The sequence below is a fragment of the Falco rusticolus genome, chromosome 1 (genome assembly GCF_015220075.1).
Source record: "Falco rusticolus isolate bFalRus1 chromosome 1, bFalRus1.pri, whole genome shotgun sequence".
Classification (NCBI taxonomy): domain Eukaryota; kingdom Metazoa; phylum Chordata; class Aves; order Falconiformes; family Falconidae; genus Falco; species Falco rusticolus.
Window position 1 is genome coordinate 109,584,628 of NC_051187.1, and position 15,271 is coordinate 109,599,898.

A 15,271-nucleotide genomic window follows, 5' to 3' on the forward strand; every position below is an offset into this window, starting at 1 on the left:
ATCCAGATCCCTTGCCATGTGTTCCCTGCTGTTTGCTCTCCCTCTCCCCTCCTGCCCGCTGTGGGGTGCTTCTGCAAGCCTTGCTACATCCCAGCCACTTTCATTCACGTGATTCATCTGGCTGTGTCTCAGCTTCTGTTTGTCCTGGGGTGAGTCAGGTCAGCAGCAGCTATCTGTGCATGATTTTCTGAAGAGAAGTCAAATCTTTGTCAAATGAGCACTGCCTCAATGAGAGCTTTATGTAGACATAGACAAATGAGGTTGCAGGGAAATGAGATTCCTCATCTCCTCCCTCCAGTGTAAATAGTGCAGCATATGGGAAACAGGTGAGTGACCTTTCTGTGAGAGTGCTAAGGACGATGCTTTTTGGCTTTATTGAAGTGTTTGCTTGCTTTGCTGTTTATCTTGTTCTGGGGAAGATCCTCCTGATCAGGCACTGTAGCTCACTGCCCGCTTCCTTTAACACAAGAAGCAACTTCCCGGCCTTTCACTTTGAGCAATGATGCCAATCGTTGGACGTTTCCCTTCAATCTCTTGTTTATGGATGAGAAGCTGGTCTTGGGATGCACTTGGCTAGTTCCAGCTACGCAGTTCCTTGGTGTGTTTTTTTCATTTCAGTTTCCTTTAATGATACCAGTTAGGAAGGATGTGTAAATGACAGGTACTTCCAAAATGCATACCTTGCTAGCAGATGAGAAGCCGACCTGTCAGAGTGGTGTTCCTCATGGCCAGGCGGCAGGTCAGTGTGTGGAAGCAGCACAGGTCCTCCTGCAGAGAATCCCCGGCACCTAGTGCTGCCAGTAGTGCTGGAAGGAGGCACTGCTGCTACTGCATAGCCTCCTGCTGCACACAGCTGGGGCACAGGGCAGGTGGGCTCTCTCAGGGGGCATTGCTGCTCGCCCTGGCCATGCAGTTACCCTCGTCCCTATGTACCTGGGGAGCAGGAGGCTTTTGCTGTGCTCATCCCAGCCCCTGCCTTGCCCAGCAGTACCCATGCTGCTGATGCGTGGTGTCGGGTGTGTGCAGGGGGTGTCCTGCCAGGAGCTGCTAAGTGGTTTTGCTGATACATTAAAAGCAGATTTATGTGTTTGTACAAGCTGCAACGTCTGCTGTTTGTTAGGTAACTGGCAAATATTAGCACTGCTTTTGCTTTGTACTCTTCCTCAGAGCTTCCTTGAGTCTGGGCTTGTGAGCCCAAATGAAGGCAGCCACAGGTGCTGCCCTGGCTGTGTGTTGGTCTCCTTCAGGTGGCACTGATGAAGTGCCAGGGCACCAGCAGGGCTGGCTGAGGTCCTCACCATGCCTGTGTTGGGGAGCCCCAGCACCTGCCAGGCAGGCATGTGGTGGTCGCTGCCTGGGCTCCAGTGAAACAGAGGTGTGGGAGGTACAGGAGCAGTCCCTTGATCCAGATCCAGGTCATCTGCAGGTTTTCCAGAAATCGCTATGTTGCTGCTACCTGGTGCTATGTTCAAAGTTTTTTTCTAAGCTACACAAGTTGCAGTTGTATTGCTTTTCTGTATTTTAATGGCAGTTGATGTTCCCATGAGTCTAAAAACTGGCATTCAGAGACTTGATGCTTGATTCCTCCAGTTAAAACGACCTCTACTTTTCTTTCTGCAAGCTTAAGGGCTTCTTTTTCTGCTTGAGTCTACATTGATGCATAGAAGAACGCAGGTCATCAAACAAGGTGAATCGTGTCAGCTGAATGAGCGTGATTAATGAGCTCTGTTTCACTTCTTTCTCATCTTTATTAGAATATACCTTCTACTAAAGACTTGAAAACAACAGGCATTGTAAAAGTGCATTATTAACTACCCTTCTGATGGGGCTTTTAATTCTTACTAGCATTTTATTGTTAATGGACTTAAGTGAAATTTATAGAACTGTTGCTAAGCGAATGTTTGATGAGTGCATCTGTTTGTCTCATGTCAGTTGGTAAAAACAAACGAAACTCACGCTACTTTCCTCTTTTTGTGTTGTAGCAAACCTTCCCTGGTGAAGTCCACTCCATTGACGAAATTTTGAAGGTAGGTGCTCTTAAATAACACATCTCTGGTTTGCTTGTATTTTGCACGCATTAAAGTATTTTCTGGGGGAAGAATGTTGCTCTGCTTCTGTTCTGTCAGTGGATGTTGCTATCACTAAGTATGCTGTGGAGAAGTAAAGATAAAGGTCCAAAGAGCAAGACTGACAAGTCATCTGAAACACCTAGAGCTGCTCCTTCGCCAAGTCAGGGGGCTGCTTTTACCTCACGTGCTTCCTCCAAAGGCACTGGACATGCTGCCTCCTGTCCATGCTGCCAGCCCCAGCAGCACCCATTCCACCTGCACCCATCCCACCTGCACCCATCCGCACGGCACTGCTGCTTCTCCTTCACTGTAATTCTAGTCCATTCGTACAGAGCTAAGCCAGCTCCAATGCAAAACTGTCTCTGTAACCTTGTGGCAGAGCTGAGTCTGTGAGCGGTGCGCGGGCTTCCAGTACCTGGGTTTGAGTACGTGTTGCCTGTGAAAATGTGAAAGTGTGAAAATGCACTGTGATCTGCAAGGCGGTCATGCTGATACTGAGAAGACAGTTCCTTGATTTTGAATAGTATTCTGAGACAGTGAAGTCCTAACGGAAGTGTTTGGTTTCTGTGATTCATTTCCGTCACTGCTGCTTCAGGTTGCAAAATCTCGATGCCTTTATTGCTCTCAAGAAGCAGTTGTTTGGGCAGCATCGTAGCTGAAAGGTGCTCACTAGCTGTCATGCACTGGTTGGTATTGCAGCCTGTGTACGTTGCCTGGAACTACTGCATCCTTGCGTGTTTCACAAGGCATCCTGTTTTCTTGCCTGTTTGGAATGCATAACATTGTTTTTGCAGCAACTGCAGGGGAGCACATTCTAATACGTGAAGAGGTGTAGTGTGGTATATTGAAGAGTTTATCATCTATTGAAAGATTGCACAGCTAGTGAGTGGTGAGCAATGAACAGTGGGAGGGGAGAAAGGAGAAGGCGAGGGTGGTGGTAATGTGATCAAATAGTTACCCAGACCAGTTGTTGCACAGAAACCCCTGTAGATTGCTCTGATCCCTGCTTATAAGGCCAAAGGTAGCAATATGGTTTAATTCCCCGTAAATCTTTGCATTTCGTGTTATAGATAAAGAAACATGAGACGCTTCTGAACCTTCATATTTGTGCCTTGATGAAAAAACGGCACTTTTAAATTATGACACAGTAGATTCTCATACTTCAGCCTATTTGGTACCAAAAGTACAGAAATGTACTTTGCACTGACACGTTCCTCATTCATTTCTTTGAAGCCCCTAGGCAAACTGTGTGTGGTGTATGCTTGCCATGAGATGCATTCAGCATGAACATAACTCCTAACTTTCTGTGCTGAGCACAGTGCCAGTATTGTGTTACTCTGCATGCTGCTTTCTTTGGAAAGCTGCGGGGAACAGTTGTGATGACGGTCACTATGGATGGGGATGGTGGGTGTGCATCTTGAGGTAATGTTGGGCTGGGGGGGGAAGATCCTGAGGTAACTATTCCTGGAAGGGCAGTGAGGGTGATAGGCCGTATGAGATTGCTTACTACTTGGAGTGACTATTGCACTCTTCAGGATTTAAAACTTGAGGATCAGGAGCCAAGAGAAGTCAGTCTTGTGCGATTTCAGCAAGGTGGTGCTGAACTTCTGAGCCACAGCTTGCCCAAAGGCCTCATCTGGATTAACCCTCATTATTATAGCATATGTTCAAAAGCCCTTGCCTGTGCAAGGGTTTTCGTGTGTGTTTGTTGTTAGCGAGCTGGTGTGGACCTGGCGGTGGTGCCAGGCGAGGCAGGCAGGGGGGTGATCTCGCCTGCCAAGCCCTGTCCCATGGCTGTGGTGTTTGTGCTCTGCTTTCACCTGGACCGTGGCTGAGCCCAAGAAGCCAGTACTTGGCAGTGATGGCGGGTGAGAGTAAGGGCAGGGGAATGGGGCAGAAGGATTCCTAAAGATGCAGCACATCGGGAAGTCTTTTTTGTTTGAAACCAAGTCACGGAGCTCCGTGTCAAACACTTCTTGGTCGGTCAGAGCAAAAGCCAATGTTTCAGGCAGAACAGCGTGGGGAGCGGCTGGCAGGCAGAGCGCTCTGGCTGACCACCTTGAGTTATGGAAAGCCTTTTGGAGTGTTGCTGCTGTAAGGGGATACAAGAACTTCCCTAGTAGGAAAGTCCTGTGCTTTGAAAAAAACCCAGAACTACTCCTATACAGGTTTTACTTAATTTTCCCTTTATTAACTGTGATAGCTGAAAGGCTGAGGCCTAATCCTGCAAACACAGTAAGTACTTTACTCTGTACAAGCTTCACTGAGATTGCTCTTCCTTGGGCAATGCAAGTATGTTTGCAGAAAAGGAGCGAGCCCTCACCGTGCTCTGGCTGCTGCGCTCAGAGGAGGGCTTCCTGCTGCGATACCGTCTCTCGGATTTATGATCGGGTCAGCAAGGACTTTTTTTGGCAGATCATATGAACCTCTTAAGTGTAAAACTTCATCTGCGTGTTATCGGCAAAAGTACTGTAAGCCGCTTCTCTCAATCTCTTTCCAGGAAATGACCCACTCATGGCCACCTCCCCTGACAGCTATTCGTACGCCTAGTACAACAGAGCGTTCCAAATTTCCCTTCCCAAAAAAGGTAAAACACCCTCTTTTTGCCAGAGCTTTTGACAAACTAGAAGAGTTTTCCAGCTCTTGCATGTGTTTTTCATGCAGTTTTGTCCCCCTTTCATAGATAAAGACTGTTTGAAGAGATTGGCTTTAGAAGTCAGATAAATAAAAGCACAATGGATCTTGAGTTGTATAATGGCTGCTTGCAACACATAGTTTTACTGAGAATTAGATCAGATTGTGCTTCCGAGTAATTGGTTTTGAGTGGGCTATATGGTAGTATAATTATCTTTCCTCTTAGATTTTTTAAGCAAGCCTTGTATTTTTATTGAGCCACGGGTGGGGGGATGAATGAATGAATAGTGTTTCAGTGACTTAAACATTTGTTACAATTGAAGGCTTCAAATGTGACTGCTTTTCAGAAACATTTTAAGCGTCTGATCTCTGTTGCAGCACAACAAACATCTTATCTTTTTGTCAACAAAAATATTCGCTGACTGTGTTAAACATTTGGCAGCTCTTACAACTTTTTTATTATTATTTCTTTGAAAATGCACATACCACTAATGTGCTAGCCACACATTTTTGGTGGCAGGAGGTATTTCTGTCCATGCTAAGCAACATCAGGCCAGCTTTTGACTATTGAACACTTCAAAGTCATACTTTGATAAGTATGTCGAAGTATTTATTACAGTAGGTAATGTGGAAAACAAATCATCGATATGCTGCTATTAAGAGAGCTGATTAATTTTATTCTCAATTTGCCCTTTGTCCTTTCTTTCTAGGGATTGCAGCATGCTGGATCTGTAGCACAGAATCAGCGTAAGTAGAAATCAAAAAACCCACACTGTTATGTGTGTATTGACAGGTAGTTTAGTGTGGTGCATGTTATAGGTTGAGGAGAACATGTAAAGTGTTTACACTGATGAAGGAGCACAATTTCGTGTGCTTTGCTGAACAGTGCTGAATTTAGCAAATGCTTAAGGGATTGTATACATTCATTACGTAGAAATTAAGGAGCAGTTCAACAGCAAACAAACAGTGTTTCATTAGGAAACCTCACTTGGAGTGATGAATAATCTCGATGGCAAACAGTTACATTCTGGAACAAAGTGACTTTGTGATCTGATGCTCAGAGACCATAGGGTAAAATATGCTAAAGGTGAGGCAAATAAACCCAACTGATTCATTTTTGAATTACAGAACAGTATGACGCATCTTCAGAAACGTTGCCTAGTTCTCAACCAAGAACATCGTAAGTAATCAGACCCGGTTCCCATCTCTACTGTGCAGTTACTTAAAAGAACCTGGAATTAATTAAAATCTGTTTTACTTGATGGTTTAGGAGATTAAGATTTTATCAGTCTGATTTTTGTCATAAAATTTCAGTGCAGGGAATTTTCACCGATAGAAACATGAATGTTTCATGATAGAATCATAGAATCATTTAGGTTGGAAACGACCTTTAAGATTATCAAGGCCAGCCATTAATCTAGCTCTGCCAAGTCTACCACAAAACCCTGTTATGATTAGAATGATTGTGTTAAAAAGGAAACTGAAGGAAAAAAAACCCCAACTATTAATGTACCAGATTAAAAGAGTAAAAAAACTTTGATCTATGGCTACTTGATATCTTGTCATAATAAGTGCTATTCAAACCGGTAATAATGCATTCAACTGACATAAATTGTAAGGGATACAAACTGAACCTGATCTATTCTGCATATTGTTTTTAAGCCTGTGAAAGCTAGTGAAGCTACAGCTACAAAAACTGAGAACTAGGGGTGAAATGTTAAAGCAATTGCATGGTGTGACTTTCTGTGATTGCCCAAGGAAAAGTTTTCTTAAAAAGTGTTGTCTTAATTTTATTTTTATTTAAAACAACCAAACAAAAAAAGCATTTCATGTGGACTTTCTAAAAACCTCAATTTATATTCTAATCATGTTAGCTAGTTAGTGGGGTGAAGATGAAATCTCTTGTAGCTTCTTCTAATTAATAGTATTTATATATTTCTACTTCTCTATATATTTCTTCTTTTCCCTATCGTGTTATGTTTCCTCTCAGAAGAAAGCTTCTTAGAGTTTTGAGTCTTAGTGTAAGACATTTGTGTATAATTGCTACAAAAGTTTTATGAGGCTAGGAAGGTGTGCCAACTAATGAACGAACTTCTCCAATAGAAAATTTTAGGTTGGTCGATAATGGTACTGTCCTTGTAGGTGAAAGTGGTTATCTATTCATTAGGTTAATTACAGAAATTACTTGAAAGTAGTTTTGTGTGGGCTGATGCTGGTCTTTCAGGATTAACCTGGCCAAATGGCAGCATTGATAGGTTCTGAGCATGGAGTAGCAAACAAAAATCTTTCCATGGCTGGAAGGTGAAGGGGCCCGTGTGCAAGGCAACTGCCAAACCATTAAATACCTATCAGTTCATGTGATATATGAAGTTCTTGCATTATTCTGTGATACATTGTTTCGTGGAAGGCTGCACACTACAGACTACAAAGCTTACTCCACTTGTTTTCCTTTCCCTTATAATGAACAGTTTAATTAAAATAAAAACAAAACTGGGCTAGTCACAGATAAAGAGGAAAAGCATCTCTCCATCTTGGTTGAAATTGTAGAATTTTGCGCTCAAGTTCCATAAGGTCGTGAAACAATTTTTCACACTGTTCCAGCATCGTGCAGAGGAGCCCTTGCTGGCTGGGACTGTGAGACAGTGTCTTGCCAAGCAGTCAATAGCTCCCTTATTCCATTCTTTATTTTGTTTCTCCTTCTTCCACTCCAGCTTGCTCCTCCTGAACAAACTCTGGAAATTTTCATTGTGCTGTTAAAAATACTAGGTTCAACTGCTCCAGGCTCTGCCTTCCTCCTCTGCTACCCTAAAACCATCATCTTTATTTCAACTCTTCTCAGCTGCTTGTAAAAATCCCTCAAGCACTTCAGTCAGTTTTCCACGTGGCTGAGAGAGAAGAGACTTTTACTGTAAACAAGAATCTGAAAATACTCAGTTTTTAGCCCAAAGGTCCAGAATTGTGAATTTGGCATGGTACGTAGCTCTGTCCTTAGCCAACATCCCCTCTCAGCATCCATGTGGGCACTTCAGAGCCAGCACTCATCTACCAGGAACGCTTGTACCCACAATTGATGACAACAGTTGAAGCAGGAGGAACAGTGTGGCTTAGATGTGTGTCCAAAATGGAGCCAAGCAATATTTGCCCAAGGACTTCTTTTATATCTTTCCCTTGAATTGCTGCATCCCTTCTTTTTTGTTTTGTTTTTGTTTTTGTTTTCATTTGCACAACAGGGCTTGCTTTCTTTGCTGTTCAAAGCACACGTGACTGTCTGAAATTCAGCTGCCTAGAATAGCTTGTGTTACAAAGTGTAGCTGGCTGAAAACAAACAGCATTTGTGCTGGTTAATTAGAAGTTGAAATCCCGGCGCATCTGTGTGCCCAAATTAAGCATTCAGCTTTACAGAGCATGCAGGGGTTTCCCAGATGGCTTTCCTTCTTGAATACAGCCCCGAAGTTAGCACCTGGCTGCGCTGGAATGGAAGTAGCCTTTCTTTTAAAAGGGGAGATGCCAAGCTCATTCTTGGTGATGCATCTTTAACCCGGCTGGCAGAGGGGGACCTTCCTGTGCTTTCACTGGGGTTGTTTGGCATGCAGTATTCATTTTAATGCTGCTTCTCTTGCTTAAAAGAGCTGTTCTTAAATAGATTTACAGGGAGATTGATAGTATGTATATAAGCTGCAAATGAGCAGGTCCTGCAAATGAAAACTTGGCATCTATTAACTCCTGAGCTAATTAAAACATTAGAATTATTAAAAGCAGATTTATTTTCTTTAACTAGGCTATTTAATGATTTGTTGAAAACCTTGGTTTGGGGAAACTAACTGGCTTTGTGTCTATCCTTGCAAAAGTATGGCTCATTTAAAGTTTCAGTGTTCTTTCTTGATCTTAAATTGAACTTCAGTAGTTCCAATGTTCTTTTATGCTTATACATTTTATTTACCAGCAGCTCAGGTGAAAAAATCAGTTGGTTTTATTACAAGAAGATAAATCAGCTTTAAAATATGATCTAGATAGCGTTTCCTTGCATTATCCTCTTCCCTCTAAAGGAAATTCATCTGTAGTCCACAATTCTTAAAGCAAAACAAAAAAAATGAAAACACTTTCAGAACTTTCTAGCATCTCTGGAAGTTTGTTCATTATCACCTTTGAAGGACTACTTCCCCTAATGGGTTGGGGCTGGGGGGGTGGGGGGGTGGGGGAAGAAAAAGAATTCATTAAGATGCCAGTAGACATTTGGCCACATTGCCCAGAAGTGTGGAGAATTGTTGCTGTTCTTTCCCGGTTGTGTCTCAGTGGACTGGCAGTAAGCTTCAGCTCTAGCCCACGTGCAGAGCTGGTGTGTGCAGGATTGCTGCAGATGCTGTGCTGTTTGCCTTCTGTAGGAGATGCAGGGGCCTCATTTTCCGAGGTGGTGTCTCACAGCTCTTCCCTTCAGTGTTTAAAAGAAGAGGCAAGAGTTGATTTCCACTGAGAAAGTGTGTGAGGAAGTGAGGCAGTGGAGGCTGGGAGATGGAAGAGGATAGTTACAGGGGAATGGCAAATTCAAAATGCCTGAAAAAAGAAGGCACATAGGTCTTTGCGAGAGCCATCGAGCAGAGCCCTTGGGCACTGGGTACCTCTCTGCCTCAGTGAGAGGGACTTGGGACCCATAGGGTCAGTTCCTTTGCAGGAGGCATCCCCTGTGTGGGAGGGGTTGGCTCTGCTGGTAGACACAGGAGGCGTTTGGGGTTTCCTTATGCTGTCCTGCTCCGTGGACAAGAGCAGGTTTGTCACTTCTGGTTTGTGGAATTGTTCGTTGTGAGCTTCGGCAGTCCTGTTTTGCACGGAAGTATCTCCCTGCATGTCAGCTGCTTTGGTACGACTGTAAAATAATTTGTCTAGTTAGTGGGGATAGTGTTTAAATAAGGCAATTGCTTTTTTATTCAAGGTTTTTACTCCTCTGTTCTCATGGAATCGTAAAAGCAAACTGCTCAGGGTCATTAGAGGTGACCTGCAGAGCCATAAATCTTTTTTGCTTTGTTCATAATTTGACATGAAGGCTTGAAAGAGTGTGAAGGTCTGAATAGTTTTCCCTTTCCTAACAAGCATCGGGACCACTGACTTGTCTACACATTTTCCAAGGTGATGTGGTTCACTGGGGATTTTCATATTTGTTTTTTTGCTGTAAAATGTGTTATGAGGAGTTGGAGGGTTGTTTTTCCTAATTGGCCATGAGGAAGATTTCTCACAGAGAGCTTTTAGTTTTAAATGAGGTTGAAATAAACAGTTTTGACCCGATTGATTAAAATCACTGCCTCGGTTCCCAGGTTTTTTATACGATTTTTGGAAAGACACTTGCGTAAATCTCTGGGTTGAGGAGTTCAGTCTCCAGCTATTTTCAAGATTTGAATCATTATACTTTTGAGTAGCAAGGGGTTTGCCTGTCTTGTTTTCCAACTCCTTTTAGGGTGCCTGCATGATTACCGAAGAGGGGGGGATCACAATCTGGGAGAACTTTGGGTTCCTCCCTACAAATTCTTCCCTTCCAGCCTTTGAGGACCTCAGTAATGCATTGAAATTGCAAGCAGTAGTTACCACCTGCAGGCAAGAGAACAAAATTATGCTTTTGGAAACATTTACAGGCAGCTTGCCCTCTACTCTAGCAACAGTAAAACAAAGTTGGTGCCTCCCCACATGTAAACTGCTTTGGGTATCTGAATACATCAATGTTACGGTAACTGCTGAGATGTGCAGAATCCTTAAGTTCATTGTGTAGAGAAGAAATAGGAGATAGACTTGACCTTGACATTTACTTACGTGTGTGTGATAGGAGACTTCAGCAGCAAAATGAGGACTCCTGTGACAGAAGAAATATTTGTAACTCCTGAGAGAGAGCATGAACATGCCCAGGTTCTGGTGCAGAGATGATGCTTTTTTGCCCCTTGGGGAGCCAGTACAGGCTCATGGCGTGCTAGTCTGTTGCTGTACAAGGATCAGACTTCTTCCACCCCACCGTACTGTCTTAGCATGCTACGTAATCTTTGTTGATGAGCATTCCTCTCACAAACTGCATCTTTGTTGTCTGTAGATGGCAGCCAATAATACTGACTTCTGTTGCAAAATGTCCTGAGATTAGTTGGAAATCACAGTAAAATGCCTAGGTTGTGCATTACCATTTTATCATTCATTAGGTAATGACAGGGTTTAGCAGATTGAGCGTGTCAAATGTTCAAAAATGAAATGGGAAGTTGGTTTGTTTTGGCAGGCGCAAACCAAGTCTTTTTCAGGGTCTGCTGCTTGAAAATGTGTTTGCCTTGGCTGATATTTATCTTCTGGTTGTCTTTCAGACTGCTCCAGGAAGACCTGCAGCTCAGTGATAGTGAAGAGAGTGGTGACGACCAAGTCAGTTTTAGATATTTTATACACTAGGCACACAGACATCCCTTTAAATCATCATGACTTGTGTTCTTCCAAGATCCTAAAGCTAACTTTCCCCTCCCCCCTTTTTGTTTTTGTGAACGAAACAGGTTGTTGAAAAGCCACCTTCTTCACTTGCTCCTCCAAGGTACAGGTTTGTTCCCAAACTGCTAGCTAGACCAAATAAGGAGGGAAAACGAAACTACTTTTTTGTTATGGGGTAGATGGGTAAGGGTTCCTGGTTTTTCTTGTAGATACAGGCTTTGGTTTCTAGCTATCTGAAGCTACTGTTGAAAATTTGCTTTAGTTGTGTGGGGTTTTATGGAAAGCTCCAATTAGAAGTGAATAATCCAGGCATGCTGGGTTTTGCGTATGAACTAGAACTGTATTTCCCCAGCTGTTCTCTTCTTCTCTTCCCTTCCACCAGTGTATATATAGACCACACTAGAGCTAATGGCATTTTTCAGTTGTTGTAGTAGTGATGGATGAGGCACAAGTCCCATTTTAGTTCAGAAGGAAGCCCAGAATGGCCAAGTGGGTGAAGAACAGAAAAGACTTAGGTAGACTCATGGAAGCTGTTTCAGCTCCTCCTGATAAGGCAGCTGATTGTAAGCAGTTCCTGCCAGTTATTGTTAGGTAGAAGCAATATTCAAGGTAGACTGAATGGCTGCGTGCCAACATTAGAGGAAGAAAGGTGGAGAAGGCCAGAGTTTTTCCTATAGGAAAGCACTGACTTACATTTTGGCCTGGATTTCTGTATTCTTCGTGCACAGGGTAATGGTCTACAAAGTCAGACTTGCAGAAGGGCACGCCCATTCTTGGCATGACCTGCATCTCTGCAGACTCTTGAAATAGTGTTCTCATGGTATCAGTCTGGATCAGCAAGGAGCTTGTCTCAAAATCATACCAATGTGTTGATACTGACAAGGGAAACCAGTTTTCAAAATAATAATGAAAAAAAATAACATTTTGATTTCATACGCCCATTTCAAAACAAAAAGAAGCTGTGCGTAAAAGTTCTGACTCTCCCTCAATTCCATCCACTCCCACTGTCAGTGCTGGAGACATCCCATTTTTGAGTAGGAGAGGCTGTTGCAAAAAATGCTGCTGCTTGCTGTGGCTATTAACAAAATGCTTACAGCACCTTGACCAAGTAACACAGATGGAGAAGTGAAAACTTAAGAGGGAGAATACAAAAAAGAGAAGCCATCCTGACATGTATATTTCTGTCTTTGTTAGCCCATATTGGCAATTTTTCTTTTGAGGCTTGGGGCTTTCATAAAAGCACTTGCCAGTTTTGGTTGGTTTTTAAACTGTGGTTTGGCTAAATGCAGCTTCATACTGTAGCAGTGAGGTCCTACTTACATATTTGACTGGGTTGAAATTGAAGGTTTTATTACTTTCAGAGTTTTTTTCTATTCCAGTGCCGTATCATTTGAGTATGGCTATGCGTTCCCTTGGCCTTCTCCCCTCTCTTCTCAGTGCCAAAACATGGGGTTTCAGTTTTATTTTTGAATCCTGCCATGTCAATGTAATAAGTAAGTAACCTCACCCATGCTGCTTTCTAATTTTATCTCATGGTGGCCTTGCAGTGCCCTACAGTCCCAGCCTGAGAGTGTGGCATCAGCACATTCCAGCAGCTCGGAGTCAGGGAGCACCAGTGACTCAGACAGCTCTTCAGACTCAGAGACGGATAGCAGCTCGAGTGACAGTGAAGCAAACGACCCTCCGAGAGCGTCAGCGCCTGAGGTGAATGCACGTAAAATGTAGAGGCTGCTTAATACAGCCTCTTGCCTCAGACTCTTCGCTGTTTGAATGAAGTCAGGACAGGAGACCTGAAATAGCATCATCGTTCAGGTGTCCCCTTGACGTTGTTGCCGTGTCATCAGACCTTTCTTGCCCTTTGCTTTCCTTCTACAGTTTGTTACTTAAACAACCCTTAGTAACAACATAATTAGGCTTCTATGTGTCTAACCTTGAAGCGTTCTCCCTTCTCCTTTGACATCATTGCCTAGCGGTCCTGGAGGAATTAGTGCCTTCACTGGTGAGACACAAGCAAGGTACAGATGAGAAGTGTGGCTTGTCTGGCGTGTTTCAGGCCGCCTCTGCCCGTGCAGCTTTTCTGGGTGCCAAGCCTATGGGCTGCCTCAGGGTGAGACCGGTTTCCTGATATGTTAAGAGGAGCCGCTGCTTCCCTGCAGCTCTTGTGCATGAGTGACCATTCAGCTTCTCCTAGATCGCAGCTGAAGTGAACAGACCTGGAGGAAGGGCTGGAATGTGCTTAGACTTGCTTCTGTTGAATTTGGCTCAGATAGTGCTGTACTGGCATTTCTGAGACTTTCATTGGAAAAAGCAAACAAACAGAACTTGGTGCCTTAAAGTCTCATAATTGAGACCATGCATTTTAAAAAAAATCTTCTGCAGAAATACTCGTGTCCCAGTTTCCAACAGTTCCTCCAGCTTGCAAAACATTCTCAGGCCAGAGGGAAGTGCATGGTTGTAGCCTGCAGACCACAGTTGATGTAAACCAATTCGCTGACAGTTTTGAGGTGCTCTCATAAAGTCCAGAAACCTTGTAATTTATTTCTCCTCACCTCCCCCGGCCCTAGCTTTCCTTTCTTTTACATTAGAAGCACATGAACAGGGAGAATCTTATGTGCAGAAAACAACCTTGGAGAAGGCATATCTTTTCGTTCACATCTAATATACTTTATCCTCCATCAGTTCAGTTACAGACTTTGCCCTCTGCAATGTGGGTGTCTTTGGAAGGAAACAGATACTATACTTCTCCTCTTTTACCAGATCCTGCCTGGTTTGTCCTGAAAATACTGGGCTGTAAGATCCTTGTTGCTTTAGTGAAGTGCTAGCTATTTGCTGTTGATCCTTTTATTCTTTTTTATTCTAGCAAACAGTTCATCTGTGATGCTCAAGGAGCAAGTTAGTACACATGGCTGTTGGTTTGTAATCAGTTCTTCACATGAAAAGCACAGACTTTAAGACCTACAGGCAATAGTTCCTTCTGTTCTTTAAAAAAGGAAATTCTCTGACGATCCTTTGTGTTTGGAAAACTTAATAAAAACCTGTCTGATAGTGTAGATCACAAGCGAGATAACCAATGGTAGAAGTGCTAGAAAAGGAGCAGAGTATGCCACTGTCTGATAGCTACCTACATTATAACCCAAAGTTTACTCAGTCTTTTGGCCATGTTTTTCTAGTGTTTGACCAAAAAACCCCTGCTCTTCAGTGGCTAATCAGTGAAAATTCTAATGAAAACAAAGCAGTTTTGTGTTATCTGAAAAGTATAGTGGAATTTGTGGATTAATTTTACTTACAAACCTGTGGTAAAACCAAACTCTGTTGCAGACATGTCTTGTTTATCCATGTGTTCTACAGTGAGTTGGGTCTGGATAGAGATAAAATCACCGCAAAAGGGATTCTTTAGTCTTGGAAAACCTCTCATGTACTAGGCTTTCTCTTTTGATGAAAGAGTTGTGGCTCTTCTCAGAAGTGAGAGTTGTGATCAGGGAGAGTTGGCGAGAGCAGGTGTGTAGCTGTACTCTGATGGTGCCCAGATAATGAGCTACATGTTTGAGCGATGCCGAGACATATGTGGTATTCTCAGAATGGGCCTCAGAGAATCACGTCCCCGATATGCAGCTTGCAAGCTCTGTTGTCTGTCTTAGGGTTAGCTGGGTTTGCTTTTAATTTGTCAGACTACTGTGAAATTAGGCAGGGCTTATAGCAGTCTCATTAGGTTATCTGACCATGGCTCCAGAGGCCTTCAGACCTTGGTTGTTGCTCATGCCTTGCTTGACCCAGAGGGAAGTGAGTGTTGGCTTGTGTAGGCAGGGGACTTTGAAGAGGTTGGACTTTGTGCTAGCCATACAGGGTTTTTTCGGTAAATGGTTTTCTTTTGGTTAAACCACAGCCTACCTGTCAGACTTCAAGGAGATGTGATAGCTGGCGTGGCTCCTCATTGGTTTTGAAAGCAAGTAACTTTGTGTGTGTGCAAGTAACTTCCCAAAAGTGTTGCGAGGACAGCACCTAATCCATTGTTACTACTCCTGCTATCTGTACGCTTTGTGTCTGATTGTGCAACAATGTTGATTAGCGGCAAACAAAGATGAAGCTTTTGTGTGGACTGGTCTCTTGCTACTAAGTGACAGGTAGGG

The 15,271-nt window shown here is 43.3% G+C and overlaps 1 protein-coding gene across 5 annotated transcripts in view; it reads left to right on the top strand.

The window, feature by feature from the left end:
• The window catches only part of AFF1 (AF4/FMR2 family member 1), a 111,976-nt gene that overhangs the window by 75,922 nt on the left and 20,783 nt on the right, over window positions 1–15,271 (top strand). For 4 of the 5 annotated variants that reach the window (XM_037395687.1, XM_037395697.1, XM_037395706.1 and 1 more), the window contains exons 4-10: window positions 1,983–2,027; window positions 4,570–4,656; window positions 5,414–5,450; window positions 5,832–5,883; window positions 11,030–11,084; window positions 11,210–11,247; window positions 12,692–12,848. In XM_037395687.1, coding sequence (XP_037251584.1) covers window positions 1,983–2,027; window positions 4,570–4,656; window positions 5,414–5,450; window positions 5,832–5,883; window positions 11,030–11,084; window positions 11,210–11,247; window positions 12,692–12,848 — 471 coding nt within the window. The remainder of the gene's footprint in view (window positions 1–1,982; window positions 2,028–4,569; window positions 4,657–5,413; window positions 5,451–5,831; window positions 5,884–11,029; window positions 11,085–11,209; window positions 11,248–12,691; window positions 12,849–15,271) is intronic. The other variant, XM_037395725.1, reaches the window with a different exon arrangement.